Source organism: Esox lucius, chromosome 10, assembly GCF_011004845.1.
Source record: "Esox lucius isolate fEsoLuc1 chromosome 10, fEsoLuc1.pri, whole genome shotgun sequence".
Taxonomy (NCBI): domain Eukaryota; kingdom Metazoa; phylum Chordata; class Actinopteri; order Esociformes; family Esocidae; genus Esox; species Esox lucius.
In genome coordinates this window covers 12,966,858-12,985,679 of record NC_047578.1, presented here as the reverse complement: position 1 = coordinate 12,985,679, position 18,822 = coordinate 12,966,858, and the positions used below count along the sequence as shown (strand labels likewise).

Below are 18,822 nucleotides of genomic sequence, written 5' to 3'. Positions count from 1 at the left end.
AGATGAGAGATTTGTTCTTCATTATTTCCTTTAATCACTATTCGTCTGCTCAACATGGTGGGGAAACAAATGAAAACGCACAGGCATACTAAATGCGTTCTTCAATATATTCACGCCCAACTAAGCTCTAGTCAGTAAACAGATAACGTTATATATTTCCTAAACTTATCTTTGTCACAAGGCATCCTCATTAGGCTGTGTTGATGCCCTTCTGTAGCAGTGTGCAGTGGAAAAAGGTGAATCATAACCATGGAGGAGTGGGATGGAAGTACCACTACAGTAGACTGAGATGTAACGGGGGAGGCCAAAGACCACAAGAAGATACCTAAAAACTGCATATTTTCTGATCACATTGGTCGATAACGACATGGTCATAACGGTCATATTGCGTCAATCCCTCGCATTTGAAGGCAGGCCATCTATTTGTTTGAGTTTTTTTGGACAAAACTTAAATCCAATAGGGTAGGAGGAGAAAAGTTAAGCAAAAGTGTGATGATCTTGTGGCACAATTAACCAAAGAAAGATCTGTTTGGCTTACAACTGTTATTTATTATTCGCATTAGCTGACATGTTGGCCAGCTGGTTCGCAATCAAATGTGGGGCAAAACCAATGCCGCTTATATGTTATGTTAACATTTTATATTGCAATGGACCTTTCAATGAAAGATTGACCACTGTCTGAAAAGGTTAAAGGTAACAAATGTTCAAAGGGCCCATTCACAAATTTTGATGAAAAATACTTTCCCCAAAACTTTCAAAACAATGTCCTTCTGCAAGCAATAATTTCACCGATCATTGCATTTACATCAGCAGATTGTATGTTCAGATGAGCAGCAAATGCAGATGGGCTGTGTTTCCACATGATGAAAAGGGTAATGCCCTCATAGGTTTTGGGGAAATGTCTGTACAACCGTCAGAGTAAATTGTGAGATCGGACTTAAAATCTCTTAGTTCTTGGAACCTAAAATAGCATTTCAGTTTTTTCAGAGTATGAAAGTTAAAAAAATTTATGTCTGTCATCCAATCTCTTATGTCTGAAACACAGGATTCCAGGGTAGGCAATTTTGGAGCCTTGCCATTTTTCATTGAACTGTACAACTGTGAGCAGCCAGAATTGAGATTGTGTTTCAGAATGACCAAAAGTCCCAAAATGGTCCCAAAACAGAGCCTTGAGGAACACCAAAGCATACTTTGATTTGACAGATGACAGACCATCCACACATCCACCATCCAACAAACTGATAACTGTATGATAGATAGGATGTAAACCAGGCATAAACCTCATCAATCACTTCAAAAGAAGGAAGTAAATAATAGTGTTGTAGGTGGCACTAAGGTCAAGAAGCATGAGAACCGACACAAAACCTTTGTCTGATGCCATTAAAAGGCTATACACAAACACACGCACATCCAACATTTATAAATATGTATGTGTGTTGCTGTGTGAGGAATCTGTTCTAATGAGAAACCCCACTAACTTCATTTCTGTTGACAAAAATATACCAGCATTCACATTAGGTGATGTGTCATAGCCAAACACACAGTGGTAGCAGTCATGTTATGAGGAGCAGAGGCCTGGGTTTAATATAACCTTATACTGCATCATCTGATGAATTCATAGGTACCGTATCATCCTGAGCACCATGCAGGCAATGGGGTGCTGTGGCTCAATTTATTGCAGCAGCATTCTATGTTGAAGATAAAAGTCCCATTAGGTAAAAGTCCCATTAGATAAAAGTCCCATTAGTAGGCATAGCTTATCTTGTTGAAAATAGTTGAACAAGGCTGCTGAATGATTAATCAAATAGCTACCCAGTCTATATGCATTGTGCTTTGTTGTGCACTAACCCTGTTAGTTCTGACTACATCCACACACACTAGCTGGACATACACATACAGTACTAAACACACACACGTTCTGGTCACTCACAGACATTTGCTTTCTTTCTAGGTGAGATGTGACTTAGGCGTCAGAACTGTTGTAGTTTTGCATCGAGTTTTAAGTTCTGAGTTTTGATTTTAGCCAAACATCCGTTGACCTTTTCTCTGTGTTGAAATGGCACGATCATTTTAAGTTTCTAAATACACTGCCATTCAAAAGTTTGGGGTCATCAAGAAATGTCCTTGTTTTCAAAAGAAAAGCAATATATTTCCTTTAAAATAACAATAACAGTTTGTCTTCAGCAAACTGTTTGCAGGCTTTCTTGTGCATCATCTTTAGAAGTGGCTTCTTTCTGGGACGACAGCCATGCAGACCAATTTGATGCAATGTGCAGTGTATGGTCTGAGCACTGACAGGCTGACCCCCCACCCCTACAACCTCTGCAGCAATGCTGGCAGCACTCATACGTCTATTTCCCAAAGACAACCTCTCGATATGACGCTGAGCACATGCACTCAACTTCTTTGGTTGACCATGGCGAGGCCTGTTCTGAGTGGAACCTGTCGTGTTAAACCGCTGAATGGTCTTGGCCACCATACTGCAGCTCAGTTTCAGGTTCTTGGCAAACTTTTTATAGCCTATGCCATCTTTATGTAGAGCAACAATATTTTTTTTCAGATCCTCAGAGAGTTCTTTGCCATGAGGTGCCATGTTGAACTTCCATTGACCAGTATGAGGGAGTGTGAGAGCGATGACACCAAAGGCTGACACCAGCCTTCGCTCCCTATGTGCATTAATGAGCCTTGGTCGCCCATGACCCTGTCGCCGGTTCACCACTTTTCTGTCCATGGACCACTTTTGATAGGTACTAACCACTGCAGACCAGGAATCTTCACAAGGGCTGCAGTTTTGGAGATGCTCTGACCCAGTCGTCTAGCCATAATATTTTGGTCCTTGTCAAAGTCGCTCAGATCCTTATGCTTGACCATTTTTCCTGCTTCTACCACATCAACTTTGAGGACAGAATGTTCACTTGCTGCCTAATATATCCCACCCACTGACAGGTGCCATGATAACGAGATTATCAGTGTTATTCACTTCACCTGTCAGTGGTCATAATGTTATGGCTGATCGGTATATATATGTATAGATATTTATGGCATTCGTTGTCTTACACATGCACAGTTTCTACACATTTTTACAGCAATTATAGTTACCTTCCTTACAAAACGTACACAGCAAATGTTGTGTACGTTTTACAGCAGCACAATGTTCCAGCGACTCCAGTGAGTATCACTGATTTTCATTTAATATTCATGTAGCTCTAGCCATTAGCCCCAGGCTTTTGTTTTTGTGACTAGACAACTTGGGAAGCCCTATGCAATGCAATACATGAATGGCTAGGGATTCAAATTTGCCAGACAGACACAGTTAAAAAATACAAAAACACACACTTAGGTATTTATTACAGAACTTGATGACACCCCTAAGGTTTGAGGCAAAACAATTAACCTATTTCAAATAGCCTGTTCTTCTAAACCTTCTTCAAATCTTCTTCTAAACATTAATTTGCCTTTTCTGCACCTTGCTATATTCATTCAATCATTGAAATCTTTAATCCAATGTTGTTTCATCTTTGAATTGTGTGAAACCGATAACAGGGAAATATTGCCTCATGCATAAGCCTATACACCAGATCAATATTCAATGGTGGTTTTTGGCCAGCTTCATAGTTATCAATGTGAATGAGAATAGTATCAGACATATCACATTAAAGATTATGGTAAGGGAGGACTTTTTCTGTCTAAATTGAAATTTACTTTGGTAAACACACACCCCGAGTAGGCGTATAGTTTCTTACGATGAATCAACATCAGAAAGTGATCATGCAGTCTAAAATATTCCCCATTCAAGCTAATACATTAAATGGGGAACATGCTTTCTATGTTTTTAAAACAAGGCAAACCATAAAATCAAATTCTACTTTGCTGGTTCCTGCTTGACCATGCTTGAGAGACAATAGAAAATGATCCACGTGCTAGGTTGAGGTAGTAACAGTATTCCTCCAAGCGTATACAGGAACACATTTAGAAACATAAGGTCATCAACTGCTTTCCCGTTGTTCATATGGATGTGAATTTATCATTGTTGGGAGATTCCACTTAGAATGCAACCCTTGAAATCCTTTTGGAATATAATGAATGTTTAACCATGTCTATTTAAAACCGTGTCTAAAGCAACTCCAGATGCAATACACAATGCCAACTAAATACAGGTTGAGATCACAGATACAGCTGTTTAGGTGACATTACAAATGTCCAAAGAAAAACACTACCTCCAGGAAGTGACTGAAAAAAAACAATATGTGTAGATAATCCTTACTTCTACCACACACATCAATTTGGTACTAGCCCTCCTTTGAAGTTTGTTATTCATTGTGGATAAAGTAAATTACTTCTTTACTATGACCCATCTTTATTTTGCATTTATTTATAACTTTTCTTCAACTAAAATAATGCATTATTTTTAAAAGGAACATGAATATGTATTTTACTGTTTTTCTACAACTGATTACAAAAACTATGACAAATCCAATTTAATGTGGACATCAAATAGCAAACACATTTTATTGGGCAGAGGAAAATGTATAGGTCTGTAGAACGTTTAGGTTCCTACTGTAATGTCACAATCCACAAAAATAAAAGGTTTAAAATTAGTATTTGTCGACATATATACAGAATACATTATATGTCAATTTTTGCATGCCCAATTCCAACCCAATTTTATTACAATAAAAACATTTCTATGATTCCGAACAACAAAACCAATTGCAATCTCATCAGGCAACATGGTGTATGCAGATTTGAACTACGGTCTGTAGTTAATATAGCAGCAAAATTCAAATCAGCCTCTGTAGCTCGGGGAAGGCAAAGTCTATTAAGGTTTGCTACAGTGTTAGCAACTGCTATGGATCTGCATGGGAAAGCCCAGTCGGCACAGTGGAGGGGCATAACGTGACCTGACAACAAGGAACCTCCGGGAAAACCGTCAGCCCTAAACTATGTGAATGGGGATACCTTCAGGGGGGTGTGCGACAAACGACACTTCAAATAAAAACGAACATTTCAGACGAATATGTTTTTAATTATAAATATGATCAAAACGTACTTTATATACGTTGTAAATTATTTCCTTTAAAATACAGTCAAAAGTAAGATGTCGGATAGATTGCTTTTAATAATTTATTCGATCGTAGTTCGATCGTCGTATACCTCCCTGAAAGACATCCTGTGGCTGGGAGGCGGAGACGGGACCCCCGTTGACGTCAGTGGGCCTGTCTGTTTCCTGCAATAGAAAGTGAGAGAGACAGAAGGAGCAGAGAAAAAAGCAGACCTTTCCCCTTATGGTTGAGGTGTGTTAAACCAGAAATCCCTGGCAATTATTAAGCCCGTTCGTGTAAGTATATATTCAGTCTGTAGATATTTGTTTGTCGTGGTTGCCACTTTAGGCTGCATGCCGTGGTGTTCTGGGGCAGTGTTTTTACGGGGCTGGTGTAGCTACAACTCCTGATGATGGGGACGTTCTAGCTTGTTCGGCTAGTTATTTTCTTAACGTCTTTACTCGTTTATTTTGTTCAGCATATGCATGTCTTTTTTTTGGGAAAAGATAATAGCAAATTTTACCATAAAAGAAGACTGTACAGTACAGCCTTCCGTTACTTACCATAGCAGAGTTTTTGTCTAGACGTCTGCAGCATTCTAGTGTAACAGCTATATGTGCATGTTGCTAAGTTATCTTGCTTGAAACCCAACGTGCTAAAACAGAATGTTCATTTTTCGTGCCCATAGGTATGTCTTATATACTGCCATGTTTCTGATACATTTGCCAGTATTTACATGTTACGTAACACATGACAAATAAAGTGTAGAAAATGTCGCAAAGGCCCTATTTCTTGAATTAGAGAACTGCGGTTGTAGTGTTGCAGGGAGCGAGGGGTTTTCCCTGACTCCTCCCTCAGTTACGGCGCGTTCATGTTCTGCTAGTGCTACAGTACATATTGTACCCCAATCCCAAGCATTTTTATTTTTTTTATTAAGACTGCATTCCATCACAAAACATCCAAATGTTATGTAACATGAGTTGTTGAAGCACCTTTATGAATAGCTACAAGGTAACATTGATGTTGTTTACCTGTTTAATATGTCACTTGTAGCTATCGGTTGTATAGATACGAGGACGCTGCCTGTCACTTGGATTGGATATTATATATTCATATTTTATCATGCAGGAAATCGTGTTACCGACGTTGTTTAACTTGTGGTTACAGTGTTGGTGTAAAATTCCGCAAGGTTGCTGGATAGTGCCTGGAATCCTCCTAAATGTGTTGCATGGGGCGTGAGTCAGGCGTCAGGGACTCAGGGATAGCGTTCCTTACAGTTTTAGGACTACTGCAACATTTCCTCGGCAGCTTGTGGCATCCTCATGAAGCTGTCAGTTTTGGGGTGTTTCCTCAAATATTTATCAGCTGACGCGCGCCCCACACGCACGTCTCCGTTTCCTTGGCTATAGAATCGTCTGAAGCATCAAGCATTCGACCTGTCCTTCGTCTTCTCAGGGAGGCAGGTGGGAGCTTATAAACGTTTGATTGTATGACTTCCATTGTCGTCCTAACATTCTGTCTTTGACCTCGTGCATGCGCTGTGTAGTCTAGATTACTGTCGATATATATTTAAGTGCGAGATGAATGATGTCATTGCTGTTGCCGCGCACATGTAACCGTTTGGGTGAAACATCCTACAGTTGTAGTGACTGTTATGTAATATTTGCAAACTGAACAAAGACTGTATGGTGAAACGACGGGATTGATTGTCATGTCATGTCGACTGCCTTATTTCAGTATGGTCATGTAGGGAATTATCTATAAACATGCAGAATAGACTATTTAAAAGCTTTTGTCATGTTCATGTATAGATTATGTATATAGACTGGAGCAGTGTATGGGAGTGACAGAGAGAGAGAGAGAGAGAGAGAGAGAGCTGTTTCATGATCATTCCGTTTGTGTTCTGCTTTTGTGGGTTTTGAAAGATACAGGTCTGGTACCATTTAGCTTCCACATCAACCACTGACTGATGTTTTCATTTGCAGACCTCATATTGACATAAGACTAAAATTAGTACCTGACCATCCTCTACAAAAAGGGCGTCAATAGCAGCATAGCAAACATGTTAATCACAACCGCGAGAACACACTGCCCTTTAGGTGTTTGTGTGGGTCTAATGGGGATGCAGCAATCTATAGTGTTCAGTTTCACTATAAGATCCTCTGATAGTGTATCCGTGTACACCAACTGCCCAAGCCGCCTGGAGCAGTGACTGCCTGCCAGACACAGAACCTTTTTGTTGTCTCCATTTGTCAACCAAAACGGGCTAACGTCAAAGAGATGGGCATGGCATTGTGTCTGATATGTACTTGTCAATCTGTCATTTAACCGAGACAACAGCCCCTATCCTGTGTGACCTGGAGGCTCTCTGACTAGGGTGTTGATACCCCAGAGCTTTTATATTTCTACGGAGTAATTACTTATCATTCAGCTCAGTGTCTGTCCACAACTCACCTGATGTTGGTTGAAGGCGGAACATGTCAATAGTGCTCCATTCGATGTTACGCCATGATATCAAACTAAGGTGTTTAGACAGTGTATGTTTGGACTACAGTAAAAATGTAGAACATGTATGCTTGGGTTGGAATAAGAATTTGGACCCTGCATGTTTCAACTGGAATTTGAATTCTGACCATGCATGTTTTGACTGGAATAAGAATTTTGACATTGCATGTTTGTACTGGAATAAAAATTTAGACCATTCATGTTTGGATTGGAGTACCAATTTAGACCATTCATGTTTGGATTGGAATAAGAATTTAGACCCTTCATGTTTGGATTGGAATAGAAATTTAGACCATTCATGTTTGGATTGGAATAAGAATTTAGACCATCTATGTTTGGATTGGAATAAGAATTTTGACCATGCATGTTTGGACTGGAATACGAATTTTGACCATGCATGTTTGGACTGGAATAAGAATTTAGACCATTCATGTTTGGATTGGAGTACCAATTTAGACCATTCATGTTTGGATTGGAATAAGAATTTAGACCCTTCATGTTTGGATTGGAATAGAAATTTAGACCATTCATGTTTGGATTGGAATAAGAATTTAGACCATCTATGTTTGGATTGGAATAAGAATTTTGACCATGCATGTTTGGACTGGAATACGAATTTTGACCATGCATGTTTGGACTGGAATAAGAATTTAGACCATTCGTGTTTGGATTGGAATAGGAATTTAAGCCATTCATGTTTGGATTGGAATAGGAATTTAGGCCATTCATGTTTGGATTGGAATAAGAATTCAGACCATTCATGTTTGGATTGGAATAAGAATTTTGACCATGCATGTTTGGACTGGAATAAGAATTTTGACCATACTTGTTTGGACTGGAATAATAATTTAGACAATGCATGTTTGGACTGGAATAAGAATTTGAACCATGCTTGTTTGGACTGGAATATTAATTTAGACCATGTGTGTTTGGATTGGAATAAGAATTTGGACAGGGACACGTCAGACTGACAGACGCAACAACAGCAGTGTTCTCTTTGAAGCCTGCCAAGTGACAGGATGGAAGACTAAACAACACACCGCACAGTTAAGATGACTGCAAGGGCTGCTTAGTGTTTATTGATCTTCGGTGTGTTAAGCTCAAACTGACACTGTGTGTATGTGTGCTTTCGTAGATGAACTCGGAGGGTTTCCCTGACGGTGTGAATCGGGAGTCAGCTGTCCTCGAGGTCCACCTTCAGTAGAAACCCCTCCACTTTTCACAAGATGTGTCATTGAACCCAGTAAACGGAGCAAAACGATGCCGCGCACAAAACAGAACAACCCGAAGAACCTTAAAGGTAAGACTCCCACTTAAAATGGCGCCTGTACCAGGCATTTATTATTTTCTAATATATTCTAATGCATAGTCTATAAGAGTGATAACTTCCTAAGTCATACTTCCATCTTCACTGCCCCAGTCTTTCTTAGAATTGTCTGTCATTTTTTTACTGATTGTTTCCAGCAAGTGCTTGAAAGATAGACATGCATTATGGTAGGAGTGGAAGTTCATGTGTTTAATAAAAACATAGGTGGCATTTTCGGCTTTGTGATTCTTCTTAAGTGAAATGTGATGTAAACTGGCATATGGTGAGTTCACTTGGAAATCATGTGCACCTTTTAATATATCATATACAGCCGTGTTTTCATATATTTCATTATGCAGGTTTGAAACCTATTCATACAAAATGAGGATCCAGCTAACAGTCCATAGGGTATTCTATTCCATTGTATTTGGGTCAGGTCACTTGACGTTCAACCTTACATTTTCAAAAGCAATGGATGAAGGGAGAAACCCTGTCTCATGCCCTCATCTGTGTCCCAAACTGCCTTACACACTGCTGTCAATCAATCATACTTATTTTATCAAGCCCTTTTTACATCAGCAGTTGTTCCAAAATGCTTACAATGTCACCCATCCTAAAACTCTAAAGGGCAGGCAATAACATTTTGGGGCACATTGATCCCCCACCTTAGACATTTCAGAAACTAGGAAGAAATCTAGAGAGGAGCCAGTCCGTTAAACACATCTCTTTCTACACTCGCTGACTAAATGTCTGTAGAATGTGCTGAGGCTCCTGATCCACTTCCTTTTTGCTCATTTCTTGGCTTTGTCATGTTTTGCACAATCTGTTTACAAGTACTGTCTTCGTTGGCTATGTTTAGTGGAGCGCCTAGTCTGTTGAACAGAATCCATTGTGTTATTCCATGGTGGAACCACTCTTTACGTTGTTGGAGTCCGTGGCTATGTTAGTAGGCTATATCGGCTTATGTTTACAACTGCACGCCTGTTACTCAAGAACAGAGCTCTTATTCCACTGCATGAATTGCCTTTGATCTTTACCAATGGCTGTCGTATGCTAATTATCTGACGATTATGGGATGTCTTCAAGGCGGAATATTTGACAGAACCCAAGGCATCGTAGGCCTACACTAGTAATGGATTTATTTAGATGTTAGCATGTGTGGTCTATATCGGTGTTTTTGTGTGTGTGTTTCTGTTACAAAGTCCACAAAAAACTTTGCCAGTGTCTGCCAGCAGAGACCCACATTATAGGCTACTGTTTGTTTATCATGTATCTATCCCGTGCATGTTTATTGCTTTACACTTACTTGGCCTAACAACATTAATAATTTAGTTTATTTATAGGAGGACCATGGAATAGTAAATTTTGACAGCCATATTAGCCCAGTTAGGCTACTGTTTTAGAGTCCTAACCACCTGCCTGATTTCAAGTACTTATGTAGCAGAAGATTTCAAAAATAAAGATACAAAAAGTGGTGCTGTCTTTTTATATGACTTATGCAGTGTAGTATGTTATGTAACTTTAGGAGTGTACCAGATGTCCATGTGGTCTCCATGGTGACCTCATTGTTTGGGCTGTCATCATTTTGATGAGTTTAAAGGGAACAAATGTCTGTCATCCAAAGGCAAGGACGTATTTAAGGAATTTACATTTCTTGGTATTTTCAGTTACTTTGGTAAAGTAGGGATATTAGTTTGTTGCACAAGCAAGTACTGCAGTGTAAAGAAAAAACCTATTCTCTCTGACGTATTTCTCTGCTTCTCTTCACCCACAATGCCCCTCTTTACTCTCTGCAGTTTAACATTCAAGGATATGAGACTATCAGATAAAATTAAAAGGATAGTGCAGTGTTTGTGCTGTACATATTATCACATTCAGCTCCTGGTACTATTCAGTGAATAGAAATGGGATAGCTTCCTGCTTCTAGTAGTGCACATTTAGTGGGATATCTTACTGCCTCTGTATTGTTTTGACCTTTGACCTGTTTCTTCATATCCTCCTCCTTTTGTGATGGAGGTTGATTAGTCAGACAGGAAATCTTTTGCTACTCAGTGAGTGGCATGCTATCACATGCTCAATCACATTCTAGAACTGTGTGTAACACAACTCAGATCTTGTTAACGTTCTTCTTTGGAACTCTAAGCACCCTCCTCCCCAAACTGCCTCTGGCATATGGTGATGCTGCTGAGACCTCAATGCAAAATGACTGTATCATGTGTCCTGTCAGAATTGATAAAATAAGCTAGCTTTTGTTGCAGTGTGTGAAATGCAGTGTATATAATAGAAAAAAATAACTAACTTAATAGTATTGTAATTAAGAAAACAGTTATCAGCCCCTTTAAAGTCATTAGACCAAGTTATGGAGGTGCAATCCATGAATTAGGGGAAAACATCTTCTGAAATGTCCATGTTTTTAAATGTATATCCAACAGTCATACACAGGGAATATAAACAGTGTATGAGACATACATGGAAGGGTGTAGGGTGTATATATATTGTTTTTACGTGTATGGAGCCAGTGGCTACCAAGCCACTTATTTCTGGCAGTTTTACGAAGGCTTCGAAGTTCATGTGTCCACCAGACCTTCAGCGGATTTTGGCGGAAGTGTCTAGGAATGAGATTAGATTTACAGCAACTGCCTTGGGAGTAGATATGGGGGAGGAGATTTATTTGCTTCTAATTGGAAGCTAGGGATGATTAGATGGCCATGATGGTATGTACTCTAACTTGCCACAGGACCTTTGCTAACCTCAGTGTCAGAACGCCCATTTTATGTCCCACCCAGAACATGGCACTCTTTGCTGGGCAATGTCCCCTTCAATGCCCTGGGGCGTTGGCATTTGGTATACAGACCAGCAGGAAGAGTGCACCCTATTGGCCTGCAGCATGCAGCATCTGGCTCGTGTGTCATCAGGACAGGAATGCCGTGACGCAATTTGCGGGTAGAAAGGCAGAAAATCAGGAACTCTGGCCCCCCCCCATCCAGGTCTTCTGTTTACTTCAGTCAAACAGCTGGTTTCCAAGCAGCTTTGGCTGGCTTGGAGGAGGGTGGGTCATAACAGTTGTTTCGCTTGGACTGCCGCTCACTCTCCCATCACAGACTGATAGATTTAAACCCTATGAACATCATACCCAGAAGCTGAAAGGTAAAGCTGCATTGGGGAATATTATTATTGTTCATAAATGTATCACTTTTGTCAATTGCTTTTTTCTGTTATTCCTATTGTGCTGCATTGTCAGGAAGGAACCTGTAATTAAACATTTTGTTTGCGCTGTTTGCCTTGTGTAAAAAAAAAATCTATATGAGAAATTTAACATATGACAGTCATTCTTGAGAGATTTTTGTGCTCATTTGTTTACCATTGAAGCTACAACAGCTTTAAGGAATATCTTCATTTTGGTTGAAAGAAAAAAATTCCACATGCTATGTTTTATGAAATTGTAATTAACCTTTTATAACAAGTGTCTTAAGGCATTTTGAAGGAGTATTCTTTGTGTTACTTAATTTATTCCAGTGTTCTTCAGGTTATGGGCAGGTATTTTGTCATTTTGGATATTTAACCTGCACCTCAGCAAACCCTATCCTTGCCCATATACATACCTCCTCACAAAAATGTCCGGTCTGGTTAGCCACACGTCTTATTATAACAGTGAATTTCAACCTGGTTGAAATTCAGAACCTTCTCACCTAGGTTCTGGAAGCCCACTAAAACTACTTAGTAGTTCTGGAAGCCCACTAAGTAGGAAAACACAATCTGTAAAACAGAGAAAAATGTTTACCCCTTTAAAGGGAAAATAAATTGAATTGCCCTCAATTCCATTGAAAACACAACCTTGTTCTGATGGCTCTGTATAGGCCAATTGCATAGGTGACAGCTTTTGTATATGAATGCCACTTGTTATGGTATGTGTGCGTGACAGCTGTTAGCCAGTAGAATATTTCACCAATGGTGTAGTTTCTGGCCATATCATCATCACTGTGAATGCATCCCAATTGTCAACCTATAACCTACCAATGATAGTAAGCTACGAGCCCTGCCTGAAAATAGTGCACTAGATGGGGAATAATTAGCAAATTTGGAAACCAGAGCTGTTAATAATCAACCATAGGTCTGTTATCACTGACTTAATTCCTTCCATTTGTTTCCATAGAGATCATAATAATACTCAAAATCCCAACTTTGTTTGTTACTTGGTTACATATTTTTTGGGTCAGAGGTACAGCAACTTTTCTTTGACCCTAATAACCCTGTAAGCTAACTAACAGAGGAAATAATTTTTAATGCTAATCCAACCCTATATTCCATGTTGGAAAATCCTAGAGCTCCGACTTTCCGACCTGAAGATCACTGACGTCATTAATAGACCTTGTACTTTTCCCAGTCCTGAAACTTTTAGTGAACGCTTTTTTCCAGGACTAACCCAGGTGCAGTGCCTTGTTCAAGAGCACAACAACATATTTTTCAACTTGTTGTCTCAGATGTAAACCAGTGACCTTTCAGTTAAAGGCTACACATTTACTTCCTCAACCAAGAACTAGGAATCACTTTGAGAGGGAAATAACGACCAATGACATCTCATGGCACTGTTCTGCTTGTTCTCCTGACACTCCTCAGGGTGGGCAAGAGGTTAAGTGTGTTCTGTGCTTCTGGTCGGGCTCTTCACTGTCAGCTCCAGGTAATTCTAAGCCTCAGCTGACTACTCCCCTGGCCTGATTCCTTGGGAATTCCTAGCCCAGCTCAGGGTCAATGAAGGGTCAGCGGCTGAGAAGTGACTGTTTGATCCACTCACCCGCCACATACTTAAGTCATCCTTTGGTCAACCTCCACCGTGGTACCACATGAAGATTTCTAACCACATTATCGTCGGCTGAATTAGCTTTGCAACGCTGTAATTCAGCCAGTAGTGAAACTTCAACATCTGTCTATATATGGTACCTTGGCTGAGTGCCAGTCTATGGTGCAGAGGAAGAGTTAACTCTAGGCCTTCTGTGCAGGTTTATGCATGTTGTGACATGTTTATAGGCAGACAAACCGGTCCATCTCCATACTGCACAGTACCTACTTCCCCTTCAAATTAGTGTGTGTGTGTGTGTGTGTGTTGAGGGGGGACAATGACCAGGGAGTCGGAAGTGGATTTATTTATAAAATTATATACCCTACCACTCGAGCAGTAGTCAGTGTTGGGACAATGGCTTGTAGCTATGATGCGCCAAAGCCCATCAGTTGCACTGGATTCAGGCTTTACACTTACACTTCAAAGACAATATACTATAGAAGAGGAACTGAAATGCCTCTGGGATGCTGAGATAACATTTTCAGATTGAACATGATCTTGGAGAAGTGGTTCTGCCGGAGTGGAGCATGGTACTGTTGCCTGCTAATCGGCACTGTAGATTTCATCAGGATCTATAATTCAGTCATTACCGTAGCCAGCCAAATACTTCAGACTGCTTTTAATCAAACTGCTAGTATTTTGGTCACTTGGGGCTTAATAATTCACCTGAATTCACTTAATCATAGTTGGCTAACATACAGTGGATATAAAAAGTCTACACACCCCTGTTAAAATGCCAGGTTCTTGTGATGTAAAAGAATGAGACAAAGATAAATCATGTCAGTACTTTTTCCACCTTTTAATGTGACCTATAACGTGAACAATTCAATTGAAAAACAAACTGAAATCTTTGAAGGGGAAAAATAAAAAACTCACAATAACCTGGTTGCATAAGTGGGCATACCCTTAAACTAATTATTTGTTGAAGCACATTTTGATTTTATTACAGCACTCAGTCTTTTTGGGTAGGAGTCTATTAGCATGGCACATCTTAACGTGGCAATATTTGCCCACTCTTCTTTGCAAAAGCGCTCCAAATCTGTCAGATAGCGAGAACATCTCCTGTGCACAGCCCACTTCAGATCACCCCACAGATGTTCAATTGGATTCAGTTTTGGGCTCTGGCTGGGCCGTTCCAAAACGTTAATCTTCTTCTGGTGAAGCCATGCTTTTGTGGATTTGGATGTGTGCTTTGGGTTGTTATCGTGGTGAAAGGTGAACTTCCTCCTCATCTTCAGCTTTCTAATGGACGCCTGAAGGTTTTGTGCCAAAATTGCCTGGTATTTGGAACTGTTCATAATTCCCTCCACCCTGACTAAGGCCCCGGTTCCAGCTGAAGAAAAACTGCCCCAAAGCATGATGCTGCCACCACCATGCTTCACTGTGTGTATGGTGTTCTTTGGGTGATGTGCAGTGTTGTTTTTGCGCCAAACGTGTCTTTTGGAATTATGGCCAGAAAGTTCAACCTTGGTTTCATCAGACCATAACACATTTTCCCACATGCTTTTGGGGGACTTGGTGTTTGTTTTTGCAAACTTCAGCCATGCTTGGATGTTTTTCTTTTTAAGAAAAGGCATCTGTCTTGCCATGCTTCATATGCCATCATTCATATGAAGAATACGGGAGATTGTTGTCACGTAGCACACAGCCTGTACTTGCCAAAATTTCCTGCAGTTCCTTTAATGTTGCTGTAGGCCTCTTGGAAGCCTCCCTGACCAGTTTTCTTCTCGTCTTTTCATCAATTTTGGAGGGATGTCCAGTTCTTGGTGTCTCTGTTGTGCCATATTTTCTTCAATTGATGATAACTGTCTTCACTGTGTTCCATGGTATATCTAATCTATATGTATATCTAATGTATATCTATCTAATGCTTTGGAAATTATTTTGTTCCCTTCTCCTGACTGATATCTTTCAACAATGAGATCCCGCTGATGCTTTGGAAGCTCTCTGCGGACCATGGCTATTGCTCTGAGATGCAACTAAGAAAATGTCAGGAATATCTTACTAGAACAGTTTAACTTTATTTGTGATTAATCAGAGTCACTTTAAATGATGGCAGGTGTGTAATTAATTCTATTTAACATGAGTTTGAATTTGATTGGTTAATTCTGAACACTGCCATACCCCCAGTTACAAAAGGGTGTGCAACCAGGTTATTGTAAGGTTTTTATTTTTCATTTTCCCCCCTTGAAGATTTCAGTTTGTTTTTCTATTAAATTTATCACATTATAGGTCACATTAAAAGTGGAAAAAGTTCTGACATGATTTATCTTTGTCTCATTCTGTTACATCACAATAAAACCTTGCATGTGGGGTGTGTAGACTTTTTATATCCACTGTATCTAGCTAACAAATTCTCCGCCCTGCCTCAAAATACATTGCTGTGTTTACATACGTACACTTGCAGTTATGATGCATTTCAAATTCCATCACACAGATAAGATGAGACAGCACAGAAGCTAAATATTATGCAGCTATTTTGATATGCAAACGCAATGCTTACAAGTTATTAGCTGGCTTGGAAGCTAGCTAGCAAGCTATTGCAAATGACGCTTAGCTAACATTAGCTGTAACTTATCTGCTTTTTTAAGAGCGATCCAAACCTTCTACCTGAATATCCTTCATTGAAATGTAGCCATCTCCAAAGGGTCTCGTTCTTCACAAAGCGAGGAGAAGAGCCTGTGATACAGATTTTTAGCCTTAAATGTCATTCCAACATGGCAGTGAGCTACATGTTTCAAGACCATATTTAATTTTCTTGCATAAATGAATACATTTTTTCGTGTTTTCATATTATTAAACTTTTATCACAATATGACATTAGTTAGTTATTTTGTTTGATTTCCACTTTAACACAAAGGGATCTTTTGCCCAGGGTTTTAGCAACAGTAACCACAACAAACAGGCTGGGACAGGTTGGTGTCTATACCTCAGCGGTAACCTCTGGGGACAGGAAAAGGCTTTCACTTTGAGAGAAAAGAGGGAGGGAGTAGGGGAGGTATTGAGGAATTTTTATGACCATATTTTGTCTCAATGAAATTGAATACATTGAAAACACACTCACCCGACTGCTGACTCTGTTACCGGTAATGTGAGTTTAAGTTCCAACCTGTCTTTTTTACTGGAGGGGAACTGCAGTGTGTTTTAGTGCTCTGTGCATTTTTACTTTCACTGGAAGCCGCTGCAGAGACCGTAGCCAATGCGATACATTTACTTTCAACAACGGAAAAGTAGGCCTATGATTTCCAATAAGTAGCTTAACCGTCACTCTTAACAACATTAGAATACCTTGAGCTGTTTTCCTCCTTCATTTTAGCTTGCATTCAAAGTCAAACAAAACTCTAAAATATATATTTCTTCCTGATTTGTAGTGTGTCCATTGTGAGTGTCTCAGCTGTTGCCAAGAGCATTTTTTTGTTATTTTGGGAGGGCGGGGGTCATTTTTCCCCTTAAGAGATAGGAAGTTCAGCAATAACTCACATAGCCCAGAGAAGAGAATAGTTCTTGGTCTGCTCTGAGGACCTCTACTGGAACCTGTCAACGTCTGTTTTTGAGGTAGAACTTACCCCACTGTCCAATTTGCAACAGTCGTCAGGGGCAGCAGTCCATTCAGGTCATTACATCCACAGTATTTGGATGTGAATTTCCAATGAATTAGGCTAGAACTCATTGACGGCCACTTGAATAGGAACCTGGGCTACTTGACTCACTATAGACTCTGGGCCCTGGATCTGCATTGGTGAAGACTTCATATTTTTCAGTCTGTGTGATTGGATTGCTTGTGTTCTTCATTCTTCCTCCCTCTGTCCTATTTATTCATTTCCTTTTCCCCTCTGTTTCCTCCTCTGTCTTTCTTTCTAGTTTTCTTTCTTTATCACTTTGCCTCTTTCTCTCTGTGTGAGGCCTACTTTTCTTCGCCTCACCTCCTTTCAAATCGTGCAGTGTATTTAGTCAGGTTCGTTTTGGTGTCTGTCATACATACTGCAGTGTGACTAATACCAGGACGATCACCACCCACCTGCGTATTCAGAGAAGGTTGTGTGTGTCTGTATGTGTCTATCTGTGTGTCTGTGCGTTCGTGTGTGTTTCTCTCTGTGTGTGTTCATGTGTGTCTGTCTTTTTTTAGTATGCACTGACTTTTTCCCCTTGATACCTGGGATACATTTATTTTTGTATCTGAAACAAGTTGGTCAGTACTTTGTAGTGTATGGCTTAGCCTTCATGATTTTCATTAACTTACCTCTGACAGCATATACCTGTCATTGTTAAAGTGTGACTTCCTGTTCTTAGCCAAACCTGAGGTTTGCATTCCTTTATACCGCCTGGCTTCTCTCAACTTAAGTCAGCCACCCACTCTGCCATTTGCACAGAAACCCTCATGCCAACCTCCTGACTGTCCCTTTAGTGTCTGTGTGTGTGTGTGTGTGTGTGTGTGTGTTTTGTGTTTTCTTTGGTTTCTGTGTAGCCTAGTAATGGTGACAATTTCCCAATTTGTCAAGACGTTGGACTGAATCGTTGAGGGTTTCATTGTTTACTCACTTTTAACTGAAGTGCAGAGCAGGCTAACTGTGTCATCCCAATTTCACAACATATACGTATATATACACACACAAACACACACACACACCTACTTTTACTAACCCTAATCTCAACCTAACCCTTACATTATACTCAATAACCTTAGGTATAAGATTTATATCTAAACACGCACTTCTTGCTAAACAGGTGAGCTCAACAGTCTAGAGAGCCAACACCACATCCTGGAACCTTGGTGAAGCGGCGTTGATGTTGGCAAAATTAGAAAAGGGCACATTGGTGTGCCACTGACCGAGACTGAAGAGGGGGAAACCCGCTGGTAGTTACCGAGTCTCCTATAACTTGTCTCCTTTTCCGCGTCAGCATCAGAAACCTGGAACTCTGGGAAGGGTTTCTTTGCGGTCACTGAAGCGCCTGATGGAAATGAGAGAATCGTGACACAGAGTGGGAGTGGAGAGCCTCTGTGAATGTGATCCACTTTAAAGAATGTGTCATTCCCAGAGAAATGCCCCTTGAAGATAAACACTACTCCTCTGTGTGAAGTAAACGCACTGCTTGCTGTTTTCCCCCAGGCATGGTTTATGAGGGAGGAAAAT

General features: G+C 40.1%; 1 protein-coding gene across 5 annotated transcripts in view; it reads left to right on the top strand.

Annotated features, from left to right (window-relative positions):
* Window positions 1-5,251: 5,251 nt before the first annotated feature.
* Window positions 5,252-18,822, top strand: part of hivep1 (HIVEP zinc finger 1) — a 53,563-nt gene continuing 39,992 nt past the window's right edge. For 2 of the 5 annotated variants that reach the window (XM_010873536.4, XM_010873532.4), the window contains exons 1-2: window positions 5,252-5,338; window positions 8,683-8,847. In XM_010873536.4, the coding sequence (XP_010871838.2) occupies window positions 8,808-8,847 (40 nt within the window). In that variant the 5' untranslated portion in view covers window positions 5,252-5,338; window positions 8,683-8,807. Of the gene's footprint in view, window positions 5,339-6,418; window positions 6,506-8,491; window positions 8,594-8,682; window positions 8,848-18,822 lie in introns of those variants that run through there. The other 3 variants (XM_020050118.3, XM_010873535.5, XM_010873533.5) reach the window with 3 other exon arrangements.